This window comes from Mastigoproctus giganteus, chromosome 5, assembly GCF_048544385.1.
Source record: "Mastigoproctus giganteus isolate SK-2022 chromosome 5, ASM4854438v1, whole genome shotgun sequence".
Taxonomy (NCBI): domain Eukaryota; kingdom Metazoa; phylum Arthropoda; class Arachnida; order Uropygi; family Thelyphonidae; genus Mastigoproctus; species Mastigoproctus giganteus.
The window spans coordinates 189798178-189823021 of record NC_143579.1 but is presented as its reverse complement, the minus strand read 5'-3'; the positions used below and the strand labels follow the sequence as shown (position 1 = coordinate 189823021).

Genomic DNA, 24844 nt, shown 5'->3' with positions numbered 1-24844 from the left:
TAAAGGTTTAGGCCTATATGGATATCAGATGAATTAATGAGGCTTGTGGCAGAGAAGAAGAATGAATGGGATGCATATAATGTATCAGGTGACACAGAAGCCTATGACAGGTATAAACTAATCTGTAATCAAGTCACAAAGGAGGTTAGGCAGGCGAAGGCAGATTACAAGAAATCTTTGGCAAAGGATGCAAAGAAAAACAGCAAAGAGATCTTTACTTATGTAAACTCTAGAAGAAAAGGGATGAATCAATTTGGATCACTTAACATAGATGGGTTGACTATTGATGATCATGCTCGGGTAGCTGATAAACTGAATGAGTATTTTGCATCTACATTCACATATGAGGAGTTATTCAATGAGGGGAGTGTCAGAAGTTTATCAAATGCTAATGGGGAGCTATGTGATTTTGTAATAACTGAGAGCAAATTAGAGGAGAAATTGTTGAAGTTGAACATAAGGAAGGCACCTGGGGTGGATGGGAACTATCCAGTTATATTAAAGGAGGCAGCAAAGGAAGTAAGCAAACCCTTAGCCATAATTATGAGAGCTTCCTTGGACTCAGGGGAGGCCCCCCATGGACTGGAGGTGTGTAAATATATCACAAATTCACAAAGGGGGTTCAAAAGGTGACAAAAGGTTCAACACAAGTAAATAAGGACCTATTAGTTTAACTTGTATTCTGGGGAAAATAATGGAATCACTGGTTAAAGAAGCATTGCAGGATCATCTAGACAAGACTGCACTAATAGTTAAGACACATCATGGGTTTGTTAAAGGGAGGTCTTGTCTGACCAATTTGATTGGATACTATGATGTGGTCACAAAGGAACTGAATGCCAAAAATAATTTTGATATCATATACAGTCGATTCCGGTTATTTGGGACACATCGGGCCTAGTGCATTTTGGCTCGATTAAGCGGCTGCCCCAATTATCCGAAGTTTCACGTAAATAGTTAAAAATACAATTTACCCCCCCCTTTACAATTAGTTCACTGTACAATCAAATCACGTTACGACGAACTCAAAATAGTAAAGTACCGTTCACTATACGATGTGCAGTAAGCGCCGTTCATTATGATCACGTTTGTGAATTGAATTTTAATTCTATTAAACAGCGATTCTAATTAGCGAAAATAGGAGAAATATTATCCACAGGCTATAAAAGTAAAGATATATTAAGCACAAATTTACCCTTTATTACCTTACCAATTAAAAAATTAAATTATACGTGAAAATCGGAAGAATTACGTGATAATCGGAATAATTAATACTAGTTGACATTTCTGTTCACTGACATTTGTTGGTGGGGGGCTGAAATTTAAAACAGTAAAAAGATAAGCAATCAATAACAAAGAAGAGGGCACACACAAATTGCAAGTAACACAACACGCGCAAGTGAGAACGGAGTAACAAATTAGGAAGCTTTAAAAATAGGAATGAAGAGAAGATTCTGAAAATTATTTTTTTTATATGATTGAAGATTCCATGGAAGTGTAAACACATTTTACCATAATAACCCACAGAATTCCAGCTGCCGGTATTACCGCAAATTCAATAAGATCGAGTTTACTGTCCGTTTATGATAGATTGCACTAACAGAAAAGCCCAATAAACAGGTGACTGCTAATTGTTTTTATTGTTTTATGGTTGTGACCTCCAAAAATCCGTCCGAACTACGTGGTACGGTCGGAGACAATCGTAGGGTAATCTCCAGTGCTGAGGTCTCCTGCCCCGATTAAACGGCATTTTGTCCCAATTAAGCGAAGTAAATCCTGGCTATTTTCTCGATTGGGTTCTGTTTTTTAAGATTTGCCCCAAATAAACGGCTGCCCCTATTAACCGGTGGCCCAAATAACCGGAATCCACTGTACTTGGATTTCAGGAAAGCATTTGATACTGTTGCACGTGGAAAACTGCTGTACAAATTGGAGAGGCATGGTATTAACAGTAAGTTGCTACAATGGATAAAGGGATGGTTGAGCGGGAGATGGCAGAGAGTGGTAATCAATGGACATTGCTCCTTGTGGACAAATATTAGTGGTGGTGTTCCCCAGGGTTTGGTGTTGGGCCCATTGTTGTTTTGTATATTTATCAGTGATAATGGCAGGGTTGTTAATGACAGTAAAGGCAGTATGCTACGCCAACTGGATCTGGGAAAATGGGCTGAGAAGTGGCAACTGAAGTTTAACCTTAACAAATGCAAAGTACTGCATAAGGGTAGCAATAATAGAAGAGAAACATACCAACTCTGTGGTACTACACTCAGGGAAGTTGAAAGTGAAAAAGATCTCGGGGGTAATTGTACAGTCAAATATGAAGTTTGCTGAACAGTGCAGACAGCTGGCCAGTGCATGTCATGGAGTCTTTTCAATGATATATAGGAATTTTGCTAGCAGGGATAGGGAGGTGATTATCCCATTATACAAGGCAATGGTCAGTCCACACGTAGAGTACTGTGTACAGGTTAGGAGGCCTTATTTATTTTTTAAGGATGTAGAGTTGCTAGAATACAAAGAAGGGCAACAAGATTAGTGAGTGGGACAAAGGGGTGCTGTTACCAAGAAAGGTTTGTTCTGCAAATTGCAGTGCCTGGAGAGTAGGTACCTACGAGGTGATCTGATTGAGTTGTATAAGGCCTTGAATGGGTTGAGCAAGCTGAATGCTGATGGGATTCTTCCTCTTGCTCAGACTAACCTGAGAGGGCACAGTTTCAAATTGAGGAAAGAAAGTTGTAGAATATATGTGCAGAAATTTGCCTTTAGCCAGCTGGTAGTTGATTGGTGGAACAGGCTTCCATCTTTTGTTGTTGAAGCCAATAGCCTAAATTTAAGGCTGAGTGAGCTGGACAGGCATTTGTATCAAATGGAGGGGTGAAATGGTTTTTTTTTTTTTTTTTTTGGCTGATGCTGTATAAGCTTGGTTTCTTGCATTGTATGCCTCTACTAATGCTAATGATTTTTTTTCAAAACTGTTTCTTTCCAATGGGTATAGCTTCTTCAATTGCAATGCCACTTTCATCAGAAATAACTTTTTTGAGTAAGGCATGATGCTCTTTAAATTTGTCCAGCCAACCAGAACTGGTTTGGAATGTTTTGTACCCCAGAAAAGATGTATACTCCATAGTATTTTATTTTATTAATAGCCCTGATATCGGCATGTTTTTGTCTAGAATCAACTTCATCCACTTAAAAACTGCTTCATCTACATCTTCCCAAAGTCATAATTTTGCATGCTTCCAACTGGGTCACATTTCCTCAGACAGTTTGAGAATCGAAACAGGGTTTTTCAGAATGGTTAACACATTACTGTTAGGGACATCAAATTTTAAAGCGATTTCTTTTGTTTTAATGCTGTGATCTACACTATTAAGCACTTCCACTTTTTCACACTACACTCAAGGATTTCCTATTAGACATTGTAAGGTTATTTGCACAGCAATTAAAACAAAGCTGAAATTAGGGATGGCTTGTAGTTACCATGTAAACAGAGACAGGTGAAATTTAGTGAAAGTGTGGATGACTTATTTCTTTGAAACAACAGATGAATTTCTGAGATAAAAGAAAACCACTCTCTCCTAACTCTCTAATAGGTGCTTACGGTAGAAAATAGGTTGACCAGAGCCAATGCCCGCATCAGGAATATGCCTTAACCTTTGCCAATGGCTGTGGACAGCTGACCAGTGGGACTTCTCGGCATAGTAGTGAATAAGTTGTATAGGTTTTACTTCTTTTTAGCCATTGCTGACCCACTGCTGGGCAGAGGCCTCTCCTAAACTTTTCCATCTTTTTCTATCCCGAGATGTGGTTGGCCGGTTTCCTCCTGCAGTTGCCATGATACTGCACTACCTTGAATATGTAACTTCACCAATGGAGAAGACTATTGTTGCTTATTCCCAGTGGATACCACCACCCAGATGGCACCATTTCAAGGCTATTTGTCCTGTCCTCGGTTGATGGGTAGGTACTTGGTGATGCAACAGTACCACCACCCAGGTGGTGGTATCATTGCATCACGTTGTATGGAAAACATATTTATTTAACATAATATACCATAAGATGGTAAACTAATTATAAGGAATTGTGGGAAATGTGGTTTTATTTGGGAATTTTGACAAGCTGAATGGAATTTACAAGCTGAATGGAATGGAAAATACTATGAATTCAGGTTAAAAACAATTTAATATGTATAATGTTCAAATCCAACACAATATGGCACAGTGCAGCAACTAGCAATGTTTACTAAAGTTTGTCTACATGTGACTGAACATGCCGATACATATCGGCACCCAATCCCACCCCACTAACATCCTGTTGCACATGCTCGCTATGTAAGGGCACATGACCCAAACCATAACTAATATAAATTTTAAACCGAACTGCATAAATTAATGTTAAACTATTTTGTAGCTTACAAAAATATACCTATGTAAATCTAAACAGATGTCATTCCTCTAATTCATCCCAGAGGCATTCATTAGAGTTTATGTGTCGGCTCTAAGCCATCCAGGCCACCTTTTCACCGTTAGTGTCCACAAACTAGACCTGTATGATATGCAGTGCTTTTGTGCTGATAGGGCCAATTTTCATAGTGCAAATAGCACATAACTGTCTAGGGTTTCTAAATTCCCGAAATTTTTTAACCTTTGAGAACCGGAATGGGAAATTGTGGTTCTTGAGAATTCCCGAAAATTTTATTTTATTGATTAAATATTTGCTATCTCTTTGATAAGAATTTTTGTCCTTATTCTGGTCATAAAACACTATAGTAATGAACTGTACATTGTGGGTGTTATAAGTAAGAAACTAAAGTTTAATGAGAATTCGATATTAAAAAATATGACTTGTAGTTTGATGAATGTAAACAGAAAATTTTATTATATTGGTACAGTGTACAGATAAGCAACATTATTCTATACATTTATTCAAAAACATAAATTTGAAATTAGCATAAAAGAAACCTAAGTAAACACTAAAACTGAAACAAATAATAATAATAAAAACTAATATTAGCATTTATCATTTGCAATGTTAAAATGAAATTTTTAAAAACATAGTGCATTAATTGCTTGGTAGGAAAGTCTGGATCATTGCTTAGTTACAAATAAGCCTGAAGTAGAAAAAATTCTTTTCATTTTGGGTTGAAGCAGGTCTCATTGTTAGCAGTGCATCTAATAAAATTTTTAGATTTGGTGTCAGTGTACATATTGCTTCATATAAATTCATCTCACTTCTTAACGATGAAAATATCTTATTTGATTGGATTGGCTCTGCTTTTGCTGTTGAAATGGATATACACTGGTGTTCAAAGAAAGTGCATACCTAGGAATTTCACATTTCTAATCCTTTTTCACGATGGTATGTTACATTAATGACAAGCATCACAAATAGAAATATAAACAAAAGATATTTATTAATAGTTAAGGCAAAGCTAAGTAATATTTGACAGGTCCTCTCAAAATATTCCAAAATGAGCATTTGCAACCTTTATACAACGGTTTTGGTAAACACAACATTTATGGCTGAAATGTTATCAGAAACCCTCAATTTGCTTCAGTTTATCATTTTAAATGGAAAACAAAACAAAATGAAAAGTTCACCAGGTGCAAACTAATATTTAGTTTAACTGCCTCTGGCCCTGATGACAGCAGCAGCAGCAGCACACTGTCGAGGCATTGACAAGATCAATTTCTGAAGATAATCAACTGATAGTTGATTATCTTCAGAAATTTTAATATAATTGGATAGATCCTATCCATGTCAGGTGCTTTTTTAATGTTTAACTTTAACAGTTTCTCTTCTAATTTCCTCCCAGTTATCACAAAATCTTTCCGTATCCTGTTAGAATTCGATACATTTCTATCATTCCTATTCTTAAAAAATTCCTTGTGTAAATGCAGATGTAAAATACCTATTCAGTTTTCAGCAACCTGAGCTGGACCTTCAACAGTATCCATATGTAGTGCACCTATGTAATTCATCCCCTTCCTTCTAGTGTTTACATAAGTAAAGAAGCCTTTCCTACTTATCTTTGCAGTCTTTGCCAGAGATGTTTTGTAATCTGCCTTAATTGCCTAACCACTTTTGTGACTTGACTGAAGATTACTTAATATCCACTGTAGGCTTCTTTTTTACCTGGTAATTTATATGTATCCAAAGTCTCATCTGACATCGATTTAGGTCTGAACTTTGAACAGTATCTCTCAGTTGGTGTAAAAAGTCTAGCAGCTTTTGTTTGTTTGTTTGTTATTTGGTTTTTAGCAGCATTAGCATCTAAGGCCATATTACTCCGGGATATGCGGTGGTCATTCCCTGACCTTTCTGCATCCTCCGTATTTGGTGGTGACGGGCTCAAACCCCGGCCTAATCAAGAAACGTGTGCTACGCACTGCTGCTCCTTCCCACCTTGCTACGGAGGCACCTCTAGCAGCTTCTATGATTATTTCCCTGAATGCTTCTCATTTAGAATTTACATAATAACATCATCAGTTATTCCCACTGTACAGAATTAAAAATTTTTTTTTCTCAAGACTCAAATTGTAATAGTAGGAGCCGTGGCCACCCCACTGAGTATTCCTTTCCTATATTGTCGATCTCAACAGAACTTGTTGAAGTTGACATCTAAGTCCTGGACTTGAGATAACATCTGTTGAGGAAGAAACCAGTCCGACAGATAAAGGTGCCTTTGCAGAGGACATAACTGGGGGATTGCTCATAGATGTGCCAGTGGGATCCTCCATGCACAATTTTCCCAGAAGGAGGGGGAGGAGATGAGACCGGTCATGAGTTTGACTGTTGTGACGAGCCTCCTTTCATTAATAAATTCTGAGATCACTGTAGTTACCTTTACAAACAAAAAGTCCTTCTCTTTGCCCTTGACATTAGTTATATCTTTAATCAAATCCTGCATCAAAATACTGTTCTCAATGCCCTCTTGTGTGTCTTTTATCTATCAATTCATCATGAAGAGTTGCTACAGATAATCAGATCAAGAATATTGCATTCTCCTGTTGCCTAACTACTATGGTGGTGAGGAAAACAGGCATCCAGTAAGTCCATAAAGTCTCATGTTGCTCATTAATGAAAGGAGGCTCATCACAACAGTCAAATTCATGACCGGTCTCATCTCCTTCCCCTCATTCTGGGAAAACTGTGCATGGAGGATCCCACTGGCACAATTATGAGCAATCCCCCAGTTATGTCCTCTGCAAAGGCGTCTTCATCTGTCAGACTGGTTTCTTCCTCAGCAGATGCTATCTCGAGTCCAGGACTTAGATGTTGACTTCAACAAGTTCTGTCGAGATCGACAATATAGGAAAGGAATACTCAGTGGGGTGGCCAAGGCTCCTACTATTACAATTTGAGTCTTGAGCAATGTATATTCTTAACCCAAACAACTATGTACATATTTATGCACTTCAATGTATATCCTTATAGTATGTATTTTGAAGCAAATGGTTGTATACTCACTTATTGTTCTATATATGTAGTATACTAAAGTCATTTCTCCATTTTTCTGTACTTTTTTCACTTATTTATCATTCTATTATTTATTTATGTATTTGACTTTTGAGGTAATAATATCTCTGTAGTACATTGTTAACCCCTGGCTATTGTTCTGTGATGGGCTGTTGCAACTACTATTATGTAAATTATCATTCTAAGCATTACAATAAAGATTCTTCTTCAATCCACAAGTTCCAGTCACTATTTGGAAAATTAAAATCTCTTGTTTTTACTGACAATCTGATTTACTGGCTTACTCAATATTTCTATATAGCTGTTTATCACATGCATGACAGTCATTAAGCCTATAATACACCCGTGCTCTCATTTTTGTTTTCTCAGTACTTATGTCATACCAAACTGACTCATGTACTGGCTACCCATGTCAGCTGGATGCACTGCCTTAAATTTTATGTGCTTCTTAACTAAGAGCATAAATTCTCTTTCCCTCCCCCCCCCCCATCCTGTCTGTCTTCTCTGTGTACATTGCACTCTCCATATTCAAATTCTGTATTCCTTATGTCTGAGTGACACCATATCTTCGATATCCCCACAATCTCCTCATTTGATAACTTAAAGAAAAAATTATCTGCACTGTTTGTCCCAGTTAGGGGTCAGTGACATGGATGGAACGCTCGTTGTTCCTGCATGTTGATATGCCCAGCCAAATTTTTACAAACCAGCTGGCCAGGCCTTGACACTCTTGGTTTTATTTTGGTGTTTCCTTCACCCAATATCAATGCAAACATTTATCATATTTAGTAGTCACAGGCTTGGGCCTCGGTCCACTCAAAGAGTGCGTGTCACTGCAGTTGTGCTCCTGACCACTCCGCTATGTTGTAGCCGCCATATTTCAAAATCATCAAATTTGTTTACCATGCTCCTATCATTAGTATACACGTAAGCATACATGGAACTGTTTTTATTGTTAGTAACTTTAACACAGCCCATGTATTTGCTTCTTCCACGAGAGCCCACCAGCAGGCCTTGAAATCCTTGACACCTTGCCTTCCAGATTGCTACATGCTTCCATTAGAAGCAGTGCAAGAATTACTTACACCTCCACCTATGGCTGTTGTTGGTATAGTAATCAGTGTATCTCTCTCAGCTAATAGTTTTCTGATTCACCTAACACTGTCTTGATAGTATCAGCAAATATTCTGGATCCTCTTCTATTTAAACATAACCTATCCCTGTAAAATCATTCTCTCTCATATTAACAAGCACAGACCATACTGAGAATAATTCTACCCCATTAGCCTTCCACAGTCTCTCCAAGGCCAAATTGTGAGTGGCATTGCTCTCTTCATGTATACTTCCTCCTATCATGTATGTGCTGAATTACAGACACTTACAATTTCAATCCTAAGTCATGAATTTTTCCTCAATGTTACTCTGTACTTGTGAATAAATTCTTCGGATCTACTGTTATTACCATTAGTAGCAAGTACAACAATATCACCTTTTGTGCCCTTAAAAGAGGATAGCTGTTCTACAGTTCAACATCGTTAGCCTCTGGCAGACATGCCCTGGTCCTATTCTTTCTGTCCCTTTTTGCACAATATGCATTTCCTGTTTCCCTGACAGTCAAGTCACTATCTACTTCCATTGGGACCAACGAAGGATCTCCACCATGGAAGTTCTTATTATGCTTTGTGTTGGCTGATTGTGTTGTACTTGGCATCTGAGTGCTTTATGAGGCTCTCCTTTTACTTCTTTGAGGGTTCTGCCCTCATTTGAGCCCATCAGAACACTGACTTCGCATGTAAGATCCTCTCTCACTCTGCAACAAAAGCACATGACAGAGATATATACCCCTTGGCCATATTGTGTCCTACTACAGGTAACTGCAGAAAAACTGTGGTGATCATAACATGTGTAGTTATGATCACCAAGAGGATTGCTATCTACAGTTCTGTCCCGAGTGAAAGCTTTGCTGCTCTTGTTTGAGGCATGATTCTCGTATATATTTAATTAAAAATTAAAATTACTGCATGAACTAAGAAGTAAGGATATAACAATACATGTTATTACCAGATTACGTTATGAATTACCTGCTATCTTGCTACCAAATTACATTCTATATTATTATGCTGTACAATTATATTTGTAACGTTATTAACATAGTTTATAGCTTTAGTAAAAACACTTCCGCTGGTAATGAAACTCCTATGGAACTACAAAAAATAGATATGAAAACAAATACAAAATATCAGTGAGATTAACAGACACAATGGTACTGGAATTCCCCTGACTTTGACTCTTGTTTTTAAGCAAATGTGAAGGGTAAGTAAGAAACAGTTTTGCCTACTTTATCAAAGAAACAGAAATAACTGCAGTCTAATTTTAAACAAAACAACAAACAACCAATAATTTAAGCAATAAAATATCTACTTAGTGGAGCTCAAATAATTACACCTAGTCTATCTGTACTCAAACCAGCTATGTCAACCATGAAGATCTTTATTTCTCATAAATTTTTTGCTGCACTGAAGAATATTATGATGAATCAGCACATTTGTATATTTTATTATCATGTTCCATGTACCCATGTTATAAATAATTTTTTATATAGAGCCCTGCATCAACACATTGTAGTCATATATTTGTAATGAAAAAAAAAAAGTCTTTGAAATATAGGGATAAATTTCAAATTCCAGCTATGTCTACCATGAAGATCTTGATTTGCTGTAGGTTCTCATAAATTTTTTTGCTGCACTGAAGAATATTATGATGAATCAGCACATTTGTATATTTTAATATCATGTTCCATGTACCCTTGTTATAAATAATTTTTTATATAGAGCTCTGCATCAACACATTACAGTCATATATTTGTAATGAAAAATAAATTCTTTGAAATATAGGGATAAATTTCAAATTCTTTATACTTTATTTAAAAGTGGAATATCTAAACATTAGATATTTCTTATAATCCTTCCTTTAATTTCAGTTGTATTGGCTTGTTATCAGTGGCTTATATGTTATTTGCTGCAACAGAGTTCAAAGAAGCTTAAGTCTGAATTAAAAAAGAGTAATGATCCATTTATTGCTCGATGCAACAGTCAAGTTTACTTCTGTCGAACTTTGTCATTGGCATATTTTGAAGTAAGTTTATAGTTTTTTAGTTATAATTGATTTGCAAATTTTTTAAAAATCTTTCTTTGATAAAAGTGGAAAACAGAAGAGCCTTCATTCATGAGAACTGAGTACTGCCGATAGAGAATAATACAGGAAACCCTAGTTAGTGCTTAAGATATGTTCCTCAAGATATGAAAAATGTAGTGCTAAATGAAACAGCACTATACAAGGTCATTCTAACATTAAATAAATGGGAATGCATTCCTTATAACTTTTTTTTTTCAACCTGAGAAATATAATATACAGTTATTTATTGGTATGTTAAACAAAGACTAATACTGTAATTAGCATTACAGTATTAGCATCAGCAAAAAAAACCCTTCCCATTTCATCTATCCATTCACTCCAAATGTTTGTCTAGTTCTGCCTTGAACTTATTTAAGATGTTGACCTCCACTACAACAGATTGAAGTTTGTTCCAACTATCAACTGCCTTCTGGCTAAAGTAAAATTTCCACGCATCTATTCTACAATTGTCTTTCCTCAATTTGAATTTATGTTCCCTCGGGTGAGTAATCTGAGCAAGAGGAAGAATCCCATCAGCATTGAGCTTGCTCAACCATTCAAGGCCTTATACACCTCAATTAGATCACCTCACAGGTGCCTAATCTCCAGATGCTGCAATTTGCAGAACTTAAGCCTTTCTTGGTAAGATCAACCCTTTGTTCCACTCACCAATCTTGCTGCCCTTCTCTGTACTCATTCCAGTAGCTCTACATCCTTCTTAAAATAAGCCCCCCAGACCTGTAGGCAGTACTCAAGGTGTGGCCTGATCACTGCCTTATACAAGGGGACAATCATCTCCTTATCCATGCTAGCAAAATTCCTGTATATCATTGACAAGACACCATGAGCTACTCTTGCGGCCTGTCTGCACTGCTCAGGAAACTTCATATCTGACTGTGCAATTATCCCCGTGTCGTTTTGGTTCTTCTTTACCCTGAGTGGTACAGCATAGTTGATACATTACTCTGTAGTTACTTCTACCCATATGCAGTACTTTACATTTGTCATTGTTAAACTTCAGTTGCCACCTCTCAGCCCATCTACTCAACTTTTCCAGATCCAGATCCTACAAAGTCATTGCACGCTTCTGGCCATAGCTTCTTCCACACTGTCCATGCAGTTTTGAGTCTTATCATGCCAGGTGGCTGTGATATTGTTTATAGCATTCATGACATATTTTTTCCAAAATTTTGTAATGTACCTTTATTGAATAATGTACAGTATATATCATGAATAAGTCATTTGAAGGTTAATATTTCTTGAAGTAGGAGTCAAGAGTTGACTGTCTTCTCTTAAATTTCCTCTCACAAAGTAGTTCTTGACAGCAGGAAATCATATCAAGAACACCTCTCTTTGCCTTACTGCTTCTCTACCAGTCACAGTCATTCTCGGTGAACTGGTCCATCATTTGAGAGATCATAGCAATACTATCACTTTACTGTGATAGTATTGGAATTCTGTGATAAGGATTCTCACTGGTGTTTCCTCTTCTGCCAGGATCATCGGGGTCTTTAGTTTCACTCTGTATGCATTGCTTTGCCAATTCATGAAGTTCATCATTAGTAAGACTCTTACCATGAGACTGCAGTAATTCATCAACATCCTACATTCCCACTAAACAGGCTAGTTCAACGATGTTTTTAATGACTGGTTCCTCATTCACATCCTACAAAGTAAATGCATGCTTCTGGCCATAGCTTCTTTCACACTCCGTTCGTGCAGTTTTGAGTCAAAGCATACCAGGTGCCTGTGATATTGTCTATAGCATTCATGATGCATATTTTTTCCAAAATTGCCTGATAGACTGTTTATCTTCACCATATGTTTTCCTCAACGGGCTGTCTGAATGTGTGGTGAAGGTAATATAATAGGACTAAAAATTCATTATGACTCTTTGATCTCCCATTGGTTGGAGTAACGAAGTGTGTCGGATGGAAGGTAAACCACTTCTACAGGGCTCATTATAGCCTCGGTAACTAAAATGCCAATAAAACCCAAACCAAACTTCTACAGGACTGCAGGTCTGTAGGGTGTCTAGATTCTCAGGGTATCCTGGGGCATTATTGAGTAACAACAATGCCCTTGGTTCTAGGTTGTGCTCTTCACAATAGTGCTTTACTACAGGGGAAAAATATGAAACAACCACTTCTGGAAAATGTAAATTATCACCCACACCTTCTTGTTTGACTTCCAAATCACTGGCAGATATTATTTTGAAAATCCTTTCATAGCCCATGGTGTTTCTGAATCATACACAAGCTTTAACTTAGAGTCACCTGAAGCATTTTCCCCTTAGTAAGAGAGAGTCAGTCTGTCTTTTCTTTGAATCGAGATGTGCATTTCTCTCCTTGGGAAATAAAAGTATGAGATGCATTCTTTTCTAAAAAAGGCCTGCTTCATTGACATTGAAGACAACATCAGGAAGTTAGTTGCCACACTCGATGATGGCTTTCACAGTCACGAGAAATTCCTGGGCTGCCTTTGTGTCCACACTAGCAGCTTCACGGAGATACATAATGGAGGTTAGTGCTCCATTTGAATCTATTAAACCAACCTCTGCTGGCTGTGAATGTTTCTGATATATCTTCTTCCTGAAGGTGTCTGAAGATGCTCCTTGCCTTTTCCATTATTATCAGTTGACTTATGGGCATGTTCTGTTGTGTTTGGTCCTCCACCCAAATGCTAAGCCATCTTTCATTTTTCTTCAAGCAAATGGATTCTTGAACAAGTCACCCTCGTTGCAGACAACTTCAAGATCATTGTTGCTGAAGCTTTTATCTTCTTTGCAATTTTTGATAATTGTTCTAATTGTGGATGTAGCCAAGTTCAAAGAGGAATCTACATCCACCTGACGCTCACTAGCTTCCAATTGACTCTTGCCATTTTACATTCAAAGAAATGCTTTTCCTCGGTACCTTAGATGCATTATTAGCACTTGAAGTTGTAAGACATTTTTCAGACATAATGGGTAATAAAAATAAAAAAAAAATTTATGCCTAAATAAGAATGTAGTAGTAGTAGTAGTGGCATGTGATGCAAGAAAGCAAGTGTATGAGCTTATGCAGCATCAGCCAAAAAAAAAAAAAAAAAAATCACACCATTCCCTCCAAATGCCTGTCCAGTTCCTCCTTAAATTTATTCAACCTATCAACTTCCACAGCGACAGATGGAAGTTTGTTCCAGCAATTAACCACCCGCTGGCTAAAGGCAAATTTCCGCACATTTATTCTACATCTGTCCTTTCTTAATTTGAATTTATGCCCCCTTAGGTTCGTAATCTGAACAAGTGGAAGGATCCTATCAGAATTCAGCGTGCTCAACCCATTCAAGGTCTTATACACCACAATCAGATCACAGCGCAGGTGCCTAGTCTCCAGCCACTGCAATTTGCAGAATTTAAGCCTCTCTTGGTAAGAGAATCCCTTCATTCCCCTCACCAGTCTTGTTGCCCTTCTCTGTACATGCTCAAGTAAATCTACATCCTTCCTAAAATGAGGCCTCCAGACCTGTACGCAGTACTCAAGGCATGGCCTGACCATTGCCTTATACAGAGGGACAATCACCTCCTTTTCCCTGCTAACAAAATTCCTATATATCATTGACAAAACCCCATGACCTGCCCTGGCAGCCTGTCTGCATTGGTCAGAAAACTTCATATCTGACTGCACAATTACTCCCAGGTCTTTTTCATTTTCTACCACCTTAAGTGTAGTACCACACAGTTGGTATGTTTCTCTGGGGTTACTTCTACCCATATGCAGTATTTTGCATTTGTCAAGGTTAATCTTCAGTTGCCACTTCTTAGCCCATCTGCCAAAATTATCTAGATCCTGTTACAGCAGCACACTGTCATTAACAACCCTGCCAACCTTTGTATCATCTGCAAACTTCGACATTAAGCCTGATATACCTTCATCAATATCATTGATAAATATACAAAACAACAGTGGACCTAACACCGAACCCTGTGGGACTCCACTAATAACATTAGTCCATGAAGAGCAGCACCCATTGATTACCACCCTCTGTCTTCTCCCACTTTACCATCCTTTTATCCATTGTAGCAACTTACCCTTAATACCATTCTGCTCCAATTTGTACAATAGTCTTCCATGTGCAACAGTGTCAAAAGCTTTCCTGAAATCCAAATATATGATATCAATATTATTTTTTGCATCGTTATATCGTTAACTACTTTTTGTAAGTATATACATTGACTTCTTAATTTACACTTCTTTTAATTATGCAAATTTAAAATAACACTTGGCAACCATATTTATGGAAAGCACCATGAGAGGCCAGCACAATAGCCTGTCATTTTACTTTTTTTGTTTTTATTATTACCTTTATGACTAGTAAACATCCTTGTAGTTCTAGTGGAAGTGATGCCAAGTGGTCAAGGAAATCGATTTTGCTCGAAATGAAACCAGAAATGATTAGCTCTGCAAATGGGGTAAGAGCATGGCATGCATTAAACATGCCCTAAGTCTGAGTGCGAGTACATTACGTACTATTTGAGCTAGTGTGGATAAAATTAAAGAAAGTGTTAAGAGTGGTATGCCCTTAACTGCACAAAAGTTGTCGCATGCTCAGTCAAGTTTGATGGAATGCATGGAAAAAATGTTTGCTACATAGATGAGTAACCAAAATAAAAAACATGTTGAAATTAGCCTAGTGCACTTGCAATGCATGCAATGAAACAGGTTTATATTGGAAAAAAAATGCCTGATCATACTTATATTTCCATTGCCAAAAAGACTGTGCCTGCCATTAAAGCAGTGAAAGATTGGCTAACACTTCTGCTTAGCGCTAATATGGAGGGTCATAAACTGAAACCTGTGTGAATTTACCACTATCAAAACCCTCATGCCTTTAAATGTTGCAAAAAGTCATATTTGCCTGTGTACTGGTACTCAAACCCTAAAGGTTGGATGACTGCTCTTATTTTCAGAAGTTATCTTGGATCTCAGTTATGACCAGAGTTGGAAGTGTATTGCAAGGCATAAGGAATTCCATTCAATGTCTTACTTATTCGTGATAATGCCACAAGCCATCCACCCAGTATTGTCGATGTCTGTTCCAATATCAAGAGTGTTTTTTTCCCAGGAAATACAACATCAGTACTCTAGCATGTGGACCAACATGTAATTAAATCTTTATAAGGCTCAGTATTTAAAGTGCATTCTGGCTGAGCTAATTGACAAGACCGACCACAAACAGATGAGCATTCAGCAATATTGGCACACCTTCAATATAAAAGATGCTTTAAAATTGATTGATGTTGCATGGTGTGAAGTTCCACATAACTGTATTCAAAGTCTGTGGCATAAGTTGTCCAGATCTTAGCAACTCCTTCAAAGACTCTGATACTGATGAAGATTATGCACAAACTAAAGACAGATGTGTGAAACTCACTAAAAAAGATAGGGTTCACTGGAGTGAAGGCAAATGATGTCGATGATTTTATTGATTCACATCATCAGAATTGTCAAATGAAGATCTCTTTGTACTGGAGTAGCATTGCATTCAAGAGCAGGCAGCAGCAAGCAAAAGCACAGAGGTTAAAGAAGAATGGAGCCTGACAGTAAAAGGAATATTGAAGGCATTAAATCTTAGAGATGAATGCCTAAATCTATTAGCTAATGAAGACCCTAATCTGGAACAAAGCTCTAAAGTGCAATGTGAAGTTATGCTAGAACTTGTTGCTACTGTCAGTTGTGTGAGAAGAGACAACGTGCACAGCAACTAACTCTGAACTCGTTTTTGCCTCCCAGTTAGCATAATGCCCACATCCACACCTATCTGGTCCTAATCTAAGGGAATGGAATCTGACCATGATGATCCCACTCATCAATCTAATCATTTTAATGTTCACAACTCCAGCTGGCTTCCATTCTCTAGTCACACAGACCCAGCTGGTCAAGATGCTGAGGCTTTTGAAATTACTTATGACTGCGCACAGATTGTTCATTTACCTACCAGAATACCAGACAATCTTAACCATACAGCCAACATGCTTGATCTTTTTCTCACAACCAACCCTTTTAAGTATATAGTCGAAGTGAGTGGTCCTTCAAGCACCTCAGATCACAACTTGGTGATTGTCTCTTCTCCAATGGAGCCTTTATCTCATGGCTATTCCCAACCTCATGTTGTTTGGCATTACAAGAATGCAAAATGGGATGACCTGCAAGATTTCTTTTCTTCTTTTCCTTGGTCAGATTGCTGTTTCAAAACTTCTGATCTCAACGTTTACTCAGATCGTGTCACTGAAATTATTCTTGTAGGAATGGAATCCTTTATTCCGCACTCCACGTTAAAATCTAGTCCTTTATCAAATTGAAATGGAAAGTGGAATGCAATGCTTGCCCTGCTCAATCAGCTTCAACTTCTCAAATATCTGCTTCCAATTCCTTAAATGCCAATCTCCAGGTAATTCTCCAGTGGGGCAAAGACAATTTAGTTGATTTCAATCCTAAAACTCAGTCTTGTCTTATATCTCGCAAAAAGGATTCTTCTGCTCCTATGCTTATCTTTCGTGACCTCCGATTTCTAGGCAAAATGATATATCTGTTTTGGAGATTACCCTGATTTCTAATCTGTCTTGGCACAAGCACATTACAAATATTGCTTCCTCTGCATCTAAAAAACTTGGTTTTCTCTTTTGATCTCGGCATTACTTTTCTTCCAAACAGCAGTTCACTCTGTACAAATCTCAAATCTGCCCTACCATGGAATATTGTTCCCACATCTGGTGCGGTTCCCCCAAAACCTCTCTCAGGCTTCTAGATTCTGTTCAGAAGAGGACAGGTAGGTTAATTAATGACCCATCTCTAACAGAGTCACTCCACTCTCTGTCTAATAGACGTACAGTTTCTGCTGCATGCCTTTTCTACAGATATTTCCATGGGCACTGTTCTTCTGAATTGGCTTCTATAATTCCTGCTCTCTCTTTCAAAACAGTCCAAACATGTGCCTCCAATATCCATTTACTGTCCAACTTCAAACTCACAGAACCAACTTTTCATCTTCCTCATTTATTCATTCAACTGCCTTTTTCTGGAACAACCTTTCTCCATACATATTTCCTGAAAATTACAGTCTACAGAAGTTCAAGTCTAATGTCAACCAATATCTTCTTTCGTCTTCTCAACCTCCAGCCCAAGCACAGTACTAAATACTATAAGTACTATTTTTTTTTAAACCCCAAACACAAGAGGTGTTTGGGGTTTAAAAAAAAAAAAAAAAAAAAAAAAAAATCTGCCTAAAGCCTCTCTCTCTCTCTCTCTCTCTCTCTCTCTCTCTCTCTCTCTCTCTCTCTCTCTCTCTCTCTCTCTCTCTCACACACACACACACACACACACACAATTGTTGTTTATGTTTTACTGTATATTAGAATTAGCAATGATCACATGGTCAAGGAAGCCCGTGTCTTATGCTGCACGAGCCAAAAAAAAAAAGAGTAAAATAATAATAATAAGAAAATTTTTAAAAAAATAATAATTAATAAAAGAAAAGGAAATAGACAACCTATGCATTTTCCTACTTCCATAGGTAACTATTCAGCTGATCTTTGAATTAATTCAAACTCTCAGTCTCTATTACCCATATATGGTAACTTATTCCAGTAATTTATAAATTGCTTGCTAAAATAAAACTTTCTGCAATCCAGTCTAAACATCTTCCATCCCTTAACTTGAATTTATGGTCCTGTAATTCTAGAATCAGTTATGATCATGAATATTTTGCCCCTATTCATTTTACTTATGCTTCTCAGAGCATTAAATACCTCAATCAAGTCTCCTGTAAGGTGCCTAGTTTCCAAGCTCTGCAACCCACATATTTGAATTCTTTCCTCATATGGACGTTCTTTTGCTGATCTCACTAGGCGAGCTACCCACCTTTGGATCCTTTGAAGAAGCTCAATGTCTTTCTTTAGGTGCAGTCTTTATACTTGAACACAGTATTCTAGTGTGGTCTAACAATAGCCTTATATAATGGTATTATGATGTCCATATCGATATTAGCAAATGTTTGATGTCATCAATAGGACACCATGGGCCTTCCTTGCAACCTGTCTACAATGCTCGGAGAACTTCATGTCTTACTGTATTGTAACACTCAAGTCCCTTTCCTCCACTACTACTGGTTTTAGTTCAATTCTACCAGGTGTATAAGTTATTTTGGGGTAACTGTTCCTCAGGTGTAATACCTTACACCTCTCTGTCTTCTAACTTCTCCACTAATGCCGGTGTCCCCCAAGGTTCAGTTCTTTCCCCCACTCTTTTCCTCTTGTATATTAATGACCTAATTAAATCATAGCTGCCATTTTTCTAACCATCCTGAAGTCTATCTAGATCATTCTGAAAAAGCTCTGCTTGGCAGTGATTATTAACTACTCTACCAATCTTTACTTCATCTGCAGATTTAGACGTCATGCCCTCTATCCCTTCATCGATATATTTTAGGAAAATCAAAAACAACTGTGGTCCTAATACTGATCCTTCGGGAACCCCGCTTCTTACAATCCAATCTGAGGAATAACCATTTATCACAACCCTCTGCCTCCTGCCCTGAAGCCATCCTGCTGTCCATCTAAGGATTTTCCCTGTGATTCTAACCTGTTCCAACTTATAAAGTAATGGCTCATGTGGGACTGAGTCAAATGCTTTGCTGAAATCCAAATAAACAATGTTGAAATTATTCCCTAAATCCAGCTCATGAGTGATCCTGTCAAAATAGGTAACCGGATTTGTTAAACATGATTTTCCCTTTACAAAACCATGCTGAGTATCCTTCAGGGCCGACCGGGCTAGCCAGGTGGGTAAAGTGCCTGCCTGGCAACCCAAAGGTCGCGGGTTCGAATCCCGCCTCGGGCTTGGATCAAAGTACTGCAAAAACCTTGGGAGGTGCATTATGGCCACAGAAGCCGATGCGCCAACAACTACCAAAAAAAAAAAATCCTTCAGAATTCCATTTCTATCTAAATGATCCTGAATTCCACCCTTGATCATTGCCTCTGTGATTTTCCCTACTACTGAAGTTACTCTGAACGGTCGGTAATTTCCCACTTCACTCTTAAAACCTTTTAGAATTTTTCCAATCCAACAGAATCATTCCCGAGTCCAGTGATGCTCTCATAATTAGCCTCAATGGTTCAGTGCACTCACTTGCTGCCTCCCTTAAGATGATAGGGTATATGCCATCAACCCCAGGAGCCTTACTGGCCTGTAGGCTCGAAAGTTTTTTCATTAAATAATTTCAATATCATTAATTACATATTTTTCAACTTCACTCCCATAATTTCTGTTGAGTTCATCTGCAACATCAGATGAACTAATACTATCCCATGTCCATTACATAAGGGTCCGATCTGGTTTGTTCTTCTCCTCTGTTGTTGGTTATAGTGAACATACTTTTTCTTACTGTACAAAAAAAAAAAAGAAAGTAAATCGATAAAGATGAATGAATCTCTTTGGTTGCTTATCATTTTCATTACGAATGAATTTAAATAGCATGAGACGTTCTGGAACATAACCCTTGTGTAAATTAAAAAGTCACTGTATTTGACTTCTTATGAATAAAGAAAACTTAATTAGTAAATAAAAATATATATGCAACATCATCATCATTATATTACCCAGTGTATGAATTTTTGTCATTTCTTTTAATTTTTAGCAAAAATTAATTTCCCAAGTTATGAGTGCTGTAAACGAAACAGCACTAAAAGGGGTACTGCTAACTGGGTTATGCCTGTAATTAAATATACATACAGGGTGCACTTCTTTAAAATGCAACCCACAAAAAAAAAAAAAAAAAAACCACTTTTATTCAACTTTGATGTTTTTTTTTCAGTGCTTCTTGAGTGAAGGTTAGACCCTATAGGTTAAATGCCCTTTGGAGACAGTTCTGTCATCAAAAAATTCACATAAAACTCCACAGTTGAATTTGCTGCTGGACATATTGCTTTGTCCTATTTAAAAGAGAACGTTGAACATTCTCTTTCCTCTTGTTCAACTAGAGTGAGAAATTGTATTATTGTGCTTTGATAAGCTTCAGAACTTATCATTTGCTCAAAAAACATTAGGCCCAATATTCTTCAATTGCTTACTGCACACCATAACTCGAGCCTATGATCAAAGAGGCATCTCGTGATAAGCATGTGGAATTTCTGTACTCCATATTTGATTATTCTGGAAATTAATATAATTGTTTAGGTGGAACCAGGTGTCACCACTCAAGAAAAATTTGCCTAATTCAGCTTTATAGTTATGAGTAAAAACTCAATAAAATTATGAGTAAAATTCAGAAATCATTGGCAATATTGCACTCATGGAGCAAAAATCACTGATTTTTAATTTGTGCTTTACTCTTGGGTGATTTAACTTTGTCGCCTTATGAATAAAAACTCAAAGAAATCTGCTTCTTGTGAGCCAGTCTTCAAATTGAATAGAATGTACTTTGTTTTGAGAGGACTGACAGAGAGTTAATTCTCTCAGGACTGATTATTATAACCTAAAAACTCAGAATTTCTCTGTAGGTCACTTCAGAAATGTGATTAGTACCTCTGCAATTAGATGCAATGTAAACTGCGAAAAAGACAGTCTGCAGAAGTTGGAATTTTGACTGAAGAATAGATACAGAATAGCAAAAAAAAAAAAAATACTTACAAAAACTCCTCTGAGTGGGTAGCCTAAGACAAGCGAAACAGATACGTGATCTGTTGTGACATGAAAAGATGAGTTGCCTGTTATTTAACAGAAATTGAAGAAATTGTAGGACTGGATCCAAAATGAAAAATTAGTGCTGTAAAAGGAATAATGAGGCCTTGACTACCACCATTTTAAAATCTGCTTCAGTGTCAGTAAAAAAAAAAAAATATATTATTGTTTTACATGCCAGGCACTTGAAGACATTTGGCATGAAGTTAGCAGAGATTACCTCTGAAAGCACTTAGGCATTTAATGCCTATAAAAAGCAAAGCTGGTTGAATTAAATCACACCCACTATCTTCCTTTTATCAAAATTTCTCACTCACTATTAATATAATATACCTATATGTTCTCTTAGGGAAAAAGAAAACCCAATGAGAGAAATTAAATATTAAGGAATAAGATATTGCCGGGTAGGGTTGAACTTTGGAGGACCACAAATCATTGTAATACCCATGATTTTTTGACCCTCCCCAAAAAAAACAGATTTTCACCCCCTTGGGGCAATATCACCCCTGTTAAGAATCCCTGATCTAAGCCCTTGTAAAAAAATTAATTCGATAAAATTTATCAGACTATTTTAACCTGGATGACCCTTAGATGAAATTGTTTGCAAGTGGAGCCCTTTGTTAGCAAATTGATGGCACACTGCTGGTTACCAGATTGGCCCAATAATTCCAAATTTAGAATACAATCCTTCCATAAGTATGGAAGGATTGTATTCTAAGAAAACCCTTTTCCCATTTTTGGTTCTTTGCTCTATATATATCATTCTAAATCTTGTTTTTTAGCCTGATTGATTAAAGACTGTGAAAATATCAAAATAGAGAATGTCAGAAATGAGTTATATGTATGGATAAAGTTCACGTCAAATAAAATATTTTGACATAAAATGCCAAAATGAGCATATGAATCTTCAGAAGGATTATTATTTTTTTACAGCTTGTGAGCTTTTTTGTTTCTGTTTATACAATAATGACAAATGATAATTCCACCTTCATGTCTGCATTAGATATAAAGGAGAGCCATCCAGAAGCAGGATCTAATAAAGGAAGCTGAAGACAAATGGACTAAGGGAAAAAAGTAAAAAGGAAGTTGACTAGACCCCCCCCCCCGCCCGTTAATATGATTCTCAGATATAATCACCCTTTTCACTTTTATCATTGTATGTTTTATACCTTATTTAACTACTGGATTATATGCTGGATTGAGTTTGAAAAGTAAAAAAAAATTTTCATGAACATGGATTTGAAAATTCCTTTTTGTTGAGTCTAAGCATCTTGAACTTTGCTTATTATACAGGGTGTCTCAAAAATAAACGGCATAACTTCAGGAATGAGTTTCTCATATGTAGACAATAAAAATATTTCATATCAACATAGTTCCGGTATTGCTTGGTTCCCGGGTTATTAACCGGAATGTCTTATCTCTCGCAGGTGATTTCCTTCATCATAAGGTACTGAGACAGAATCTGGTGGTTTTCCATTCCAACCATGTACTCAAATCAGGAGCAAGCGGATATGCACTTTATGTATGGTTTGGCGGATGGCAATGCTCTGAAGGCTTGTCGTTTTTACACGAAAGGTTCCCAGAACGAAGATGTTCAGACAAGAAAACGTTTCAAGGTATCCATCATTGCCTTTGTGAACATGGGACCTTTACACCTCGTGCTGCCGACAGAGGACGACTAAGATCTACGGCTCCTGAAGTAGAGGGGTGGACCAACTGCCTGGCCTCCACGCTCAACTGATTTAAACCCACTAGATTTCTTCTTGCGGGGCCATTTAAAGTCATTGGTGTATTCGACTCCAGTAGCTGATGTGGAAACTCTCCAAAATCGAATTGTGGCAGGTTGTGAGACAATACGAAATATGCCAGGAATTTGGCATCATCTTCGCGAGTCCATGAGATGTTGATGTGCGGCCTGTATTCAGGCAGAAGGTAGACATTTTGAACAATTACTATAAGGTGATGTGAACAGTTAAGTGTCATAGACAGACCTTCAAAACTTGGAAACCAAGCATTTCCGGAACTATGTTGATATAAAATATTTTTATTGTCTACATATGAGGAACTCATTCCTGAAGTTATGCCATGTATTTTTGAGACACCCTGTATAATCAACACCTACTTTTATTAATTAGCTTTAGCTCATTATAAGGTTTTTTTTGTTATAATGAATATATATGAATATTTTGTGTAAAATATACCCTTCAGCTAATATATGAAGTTGTATGTATTAATATGCAGTTGTTTTTTTATAATACACTGATGAAGAAATGGTTTCTAAAGGGTTGGTGCAATTGTTCTGGGACACAATGCACCTCTTCAGCAGTATGCTGAATCTTTTGAAGTAATTCATTCTAAGCAGACACCAGTCTTACAGCAGTTGTTTTAGGTATTCTTCACATAGAAAAAATGTAATGCATTTAGATCAGGAAAGCCACATAACTGTTCGCAAAGATATATGCCACATCCATTAACAGTTTTGTTGTTTGCAAGAGTGACTTGTTTCTCAATGTGTGACATTCATCTGTAATGAAGGTGGATGTTAGTGGGTGTGACAGAAAATTTTTTATGTAAAAAACAAAAATTAAATTAGCAAAGAAATGTAATAATTAAATATTCTTTGAGCTCTTCTTATTGGTCTAGAAAAATTTTAATAAACTTGAACCCTACTGCAGGTAGTTTTGTTTCTTAACTCTAGTTGATTTGTGAAATGGTTTTTTAACCCCAAATTTTAAAGGTTTAACAGCTAAGTTTCAGAAATGAGTCATTTAAAAGAAAACAAGATGTTAGAATGAAAAAATGCTTTTAATATTTTTTGAAGTAATTTCCTTGTGCAGCTACACACTTGTAGGATCATTTTTAGAGCTATTGGAAAGATTTTCGAAATGCATTTGAGCTGACTGCCACCAGTTCCTTTGTCACATTTCTTTTAATCTCATCTACACTATCAAATCATCTTTCTTTCATTGTAGATTTGATTTTAGGTAATAAGAAGTAATCCAGGGGAGATAAAGCAGTGGAATAAGAGGTATGGTCAAGCTCCATGCTTTGCTAAAAGTTCCTTGACAATCAGTGCAAAATCGGCCTGGTGTTATTGTGCAACAGGAATCATCTCCCTTTTTTTCTTGAAATTGTCTTATATGCAGAATTATTTTAACCAAACAATTCAAAACTTGTGCATATTACTCCTTTTTTTCAGTCTTACCTGTGGAACTTATCTTTTTTTTTTTTTTGATGATTTCCTTGCTGTCAACTGAAAAAAAAACAAACAAAACCAGCTTTTGCTTATCAGTCAAATGGTGTGAAATGAATGTAGCCTAGTCTCAATGTCTCTTTTGTTTCCAATGATCTTTTGTTTTCCAGAATTCTCATCTCCTGTAAGAATTGCTTCTCTTCTGATAATGAACTCTATTAATATGAAATTGTTCTTTTATCATTCAAAGCATCATTCGATACTCACATACAGTATT

At 37.0% G+C, this 24844-nt stretch overlaps 1 protein-coding gene across 2 annotated transcripts in view; it reads left to right on the top strand.

Moving 5' to 3' along the window:
- Window positions 1-24844, top strand: part of LOC150085950 (peroxisomal acyl-coenzyme A oxidase 3-like) — a 357646-nt gene that overhangs the window by 289667 nt on the left and 43135 nt on the right. For both annotated transcript variants that reach the window (XM_090373609.1, XM_090373610.1), the window contains one exon: window positions 10460-10614. In XM_090373609.1, the coding sequence (XP_090229735.1) occupies window positions 10460-10614 (155 nt within the window). The remainder of the gene's footprint in view (window positions 1-10459; window positions 10615-24844) is intronic.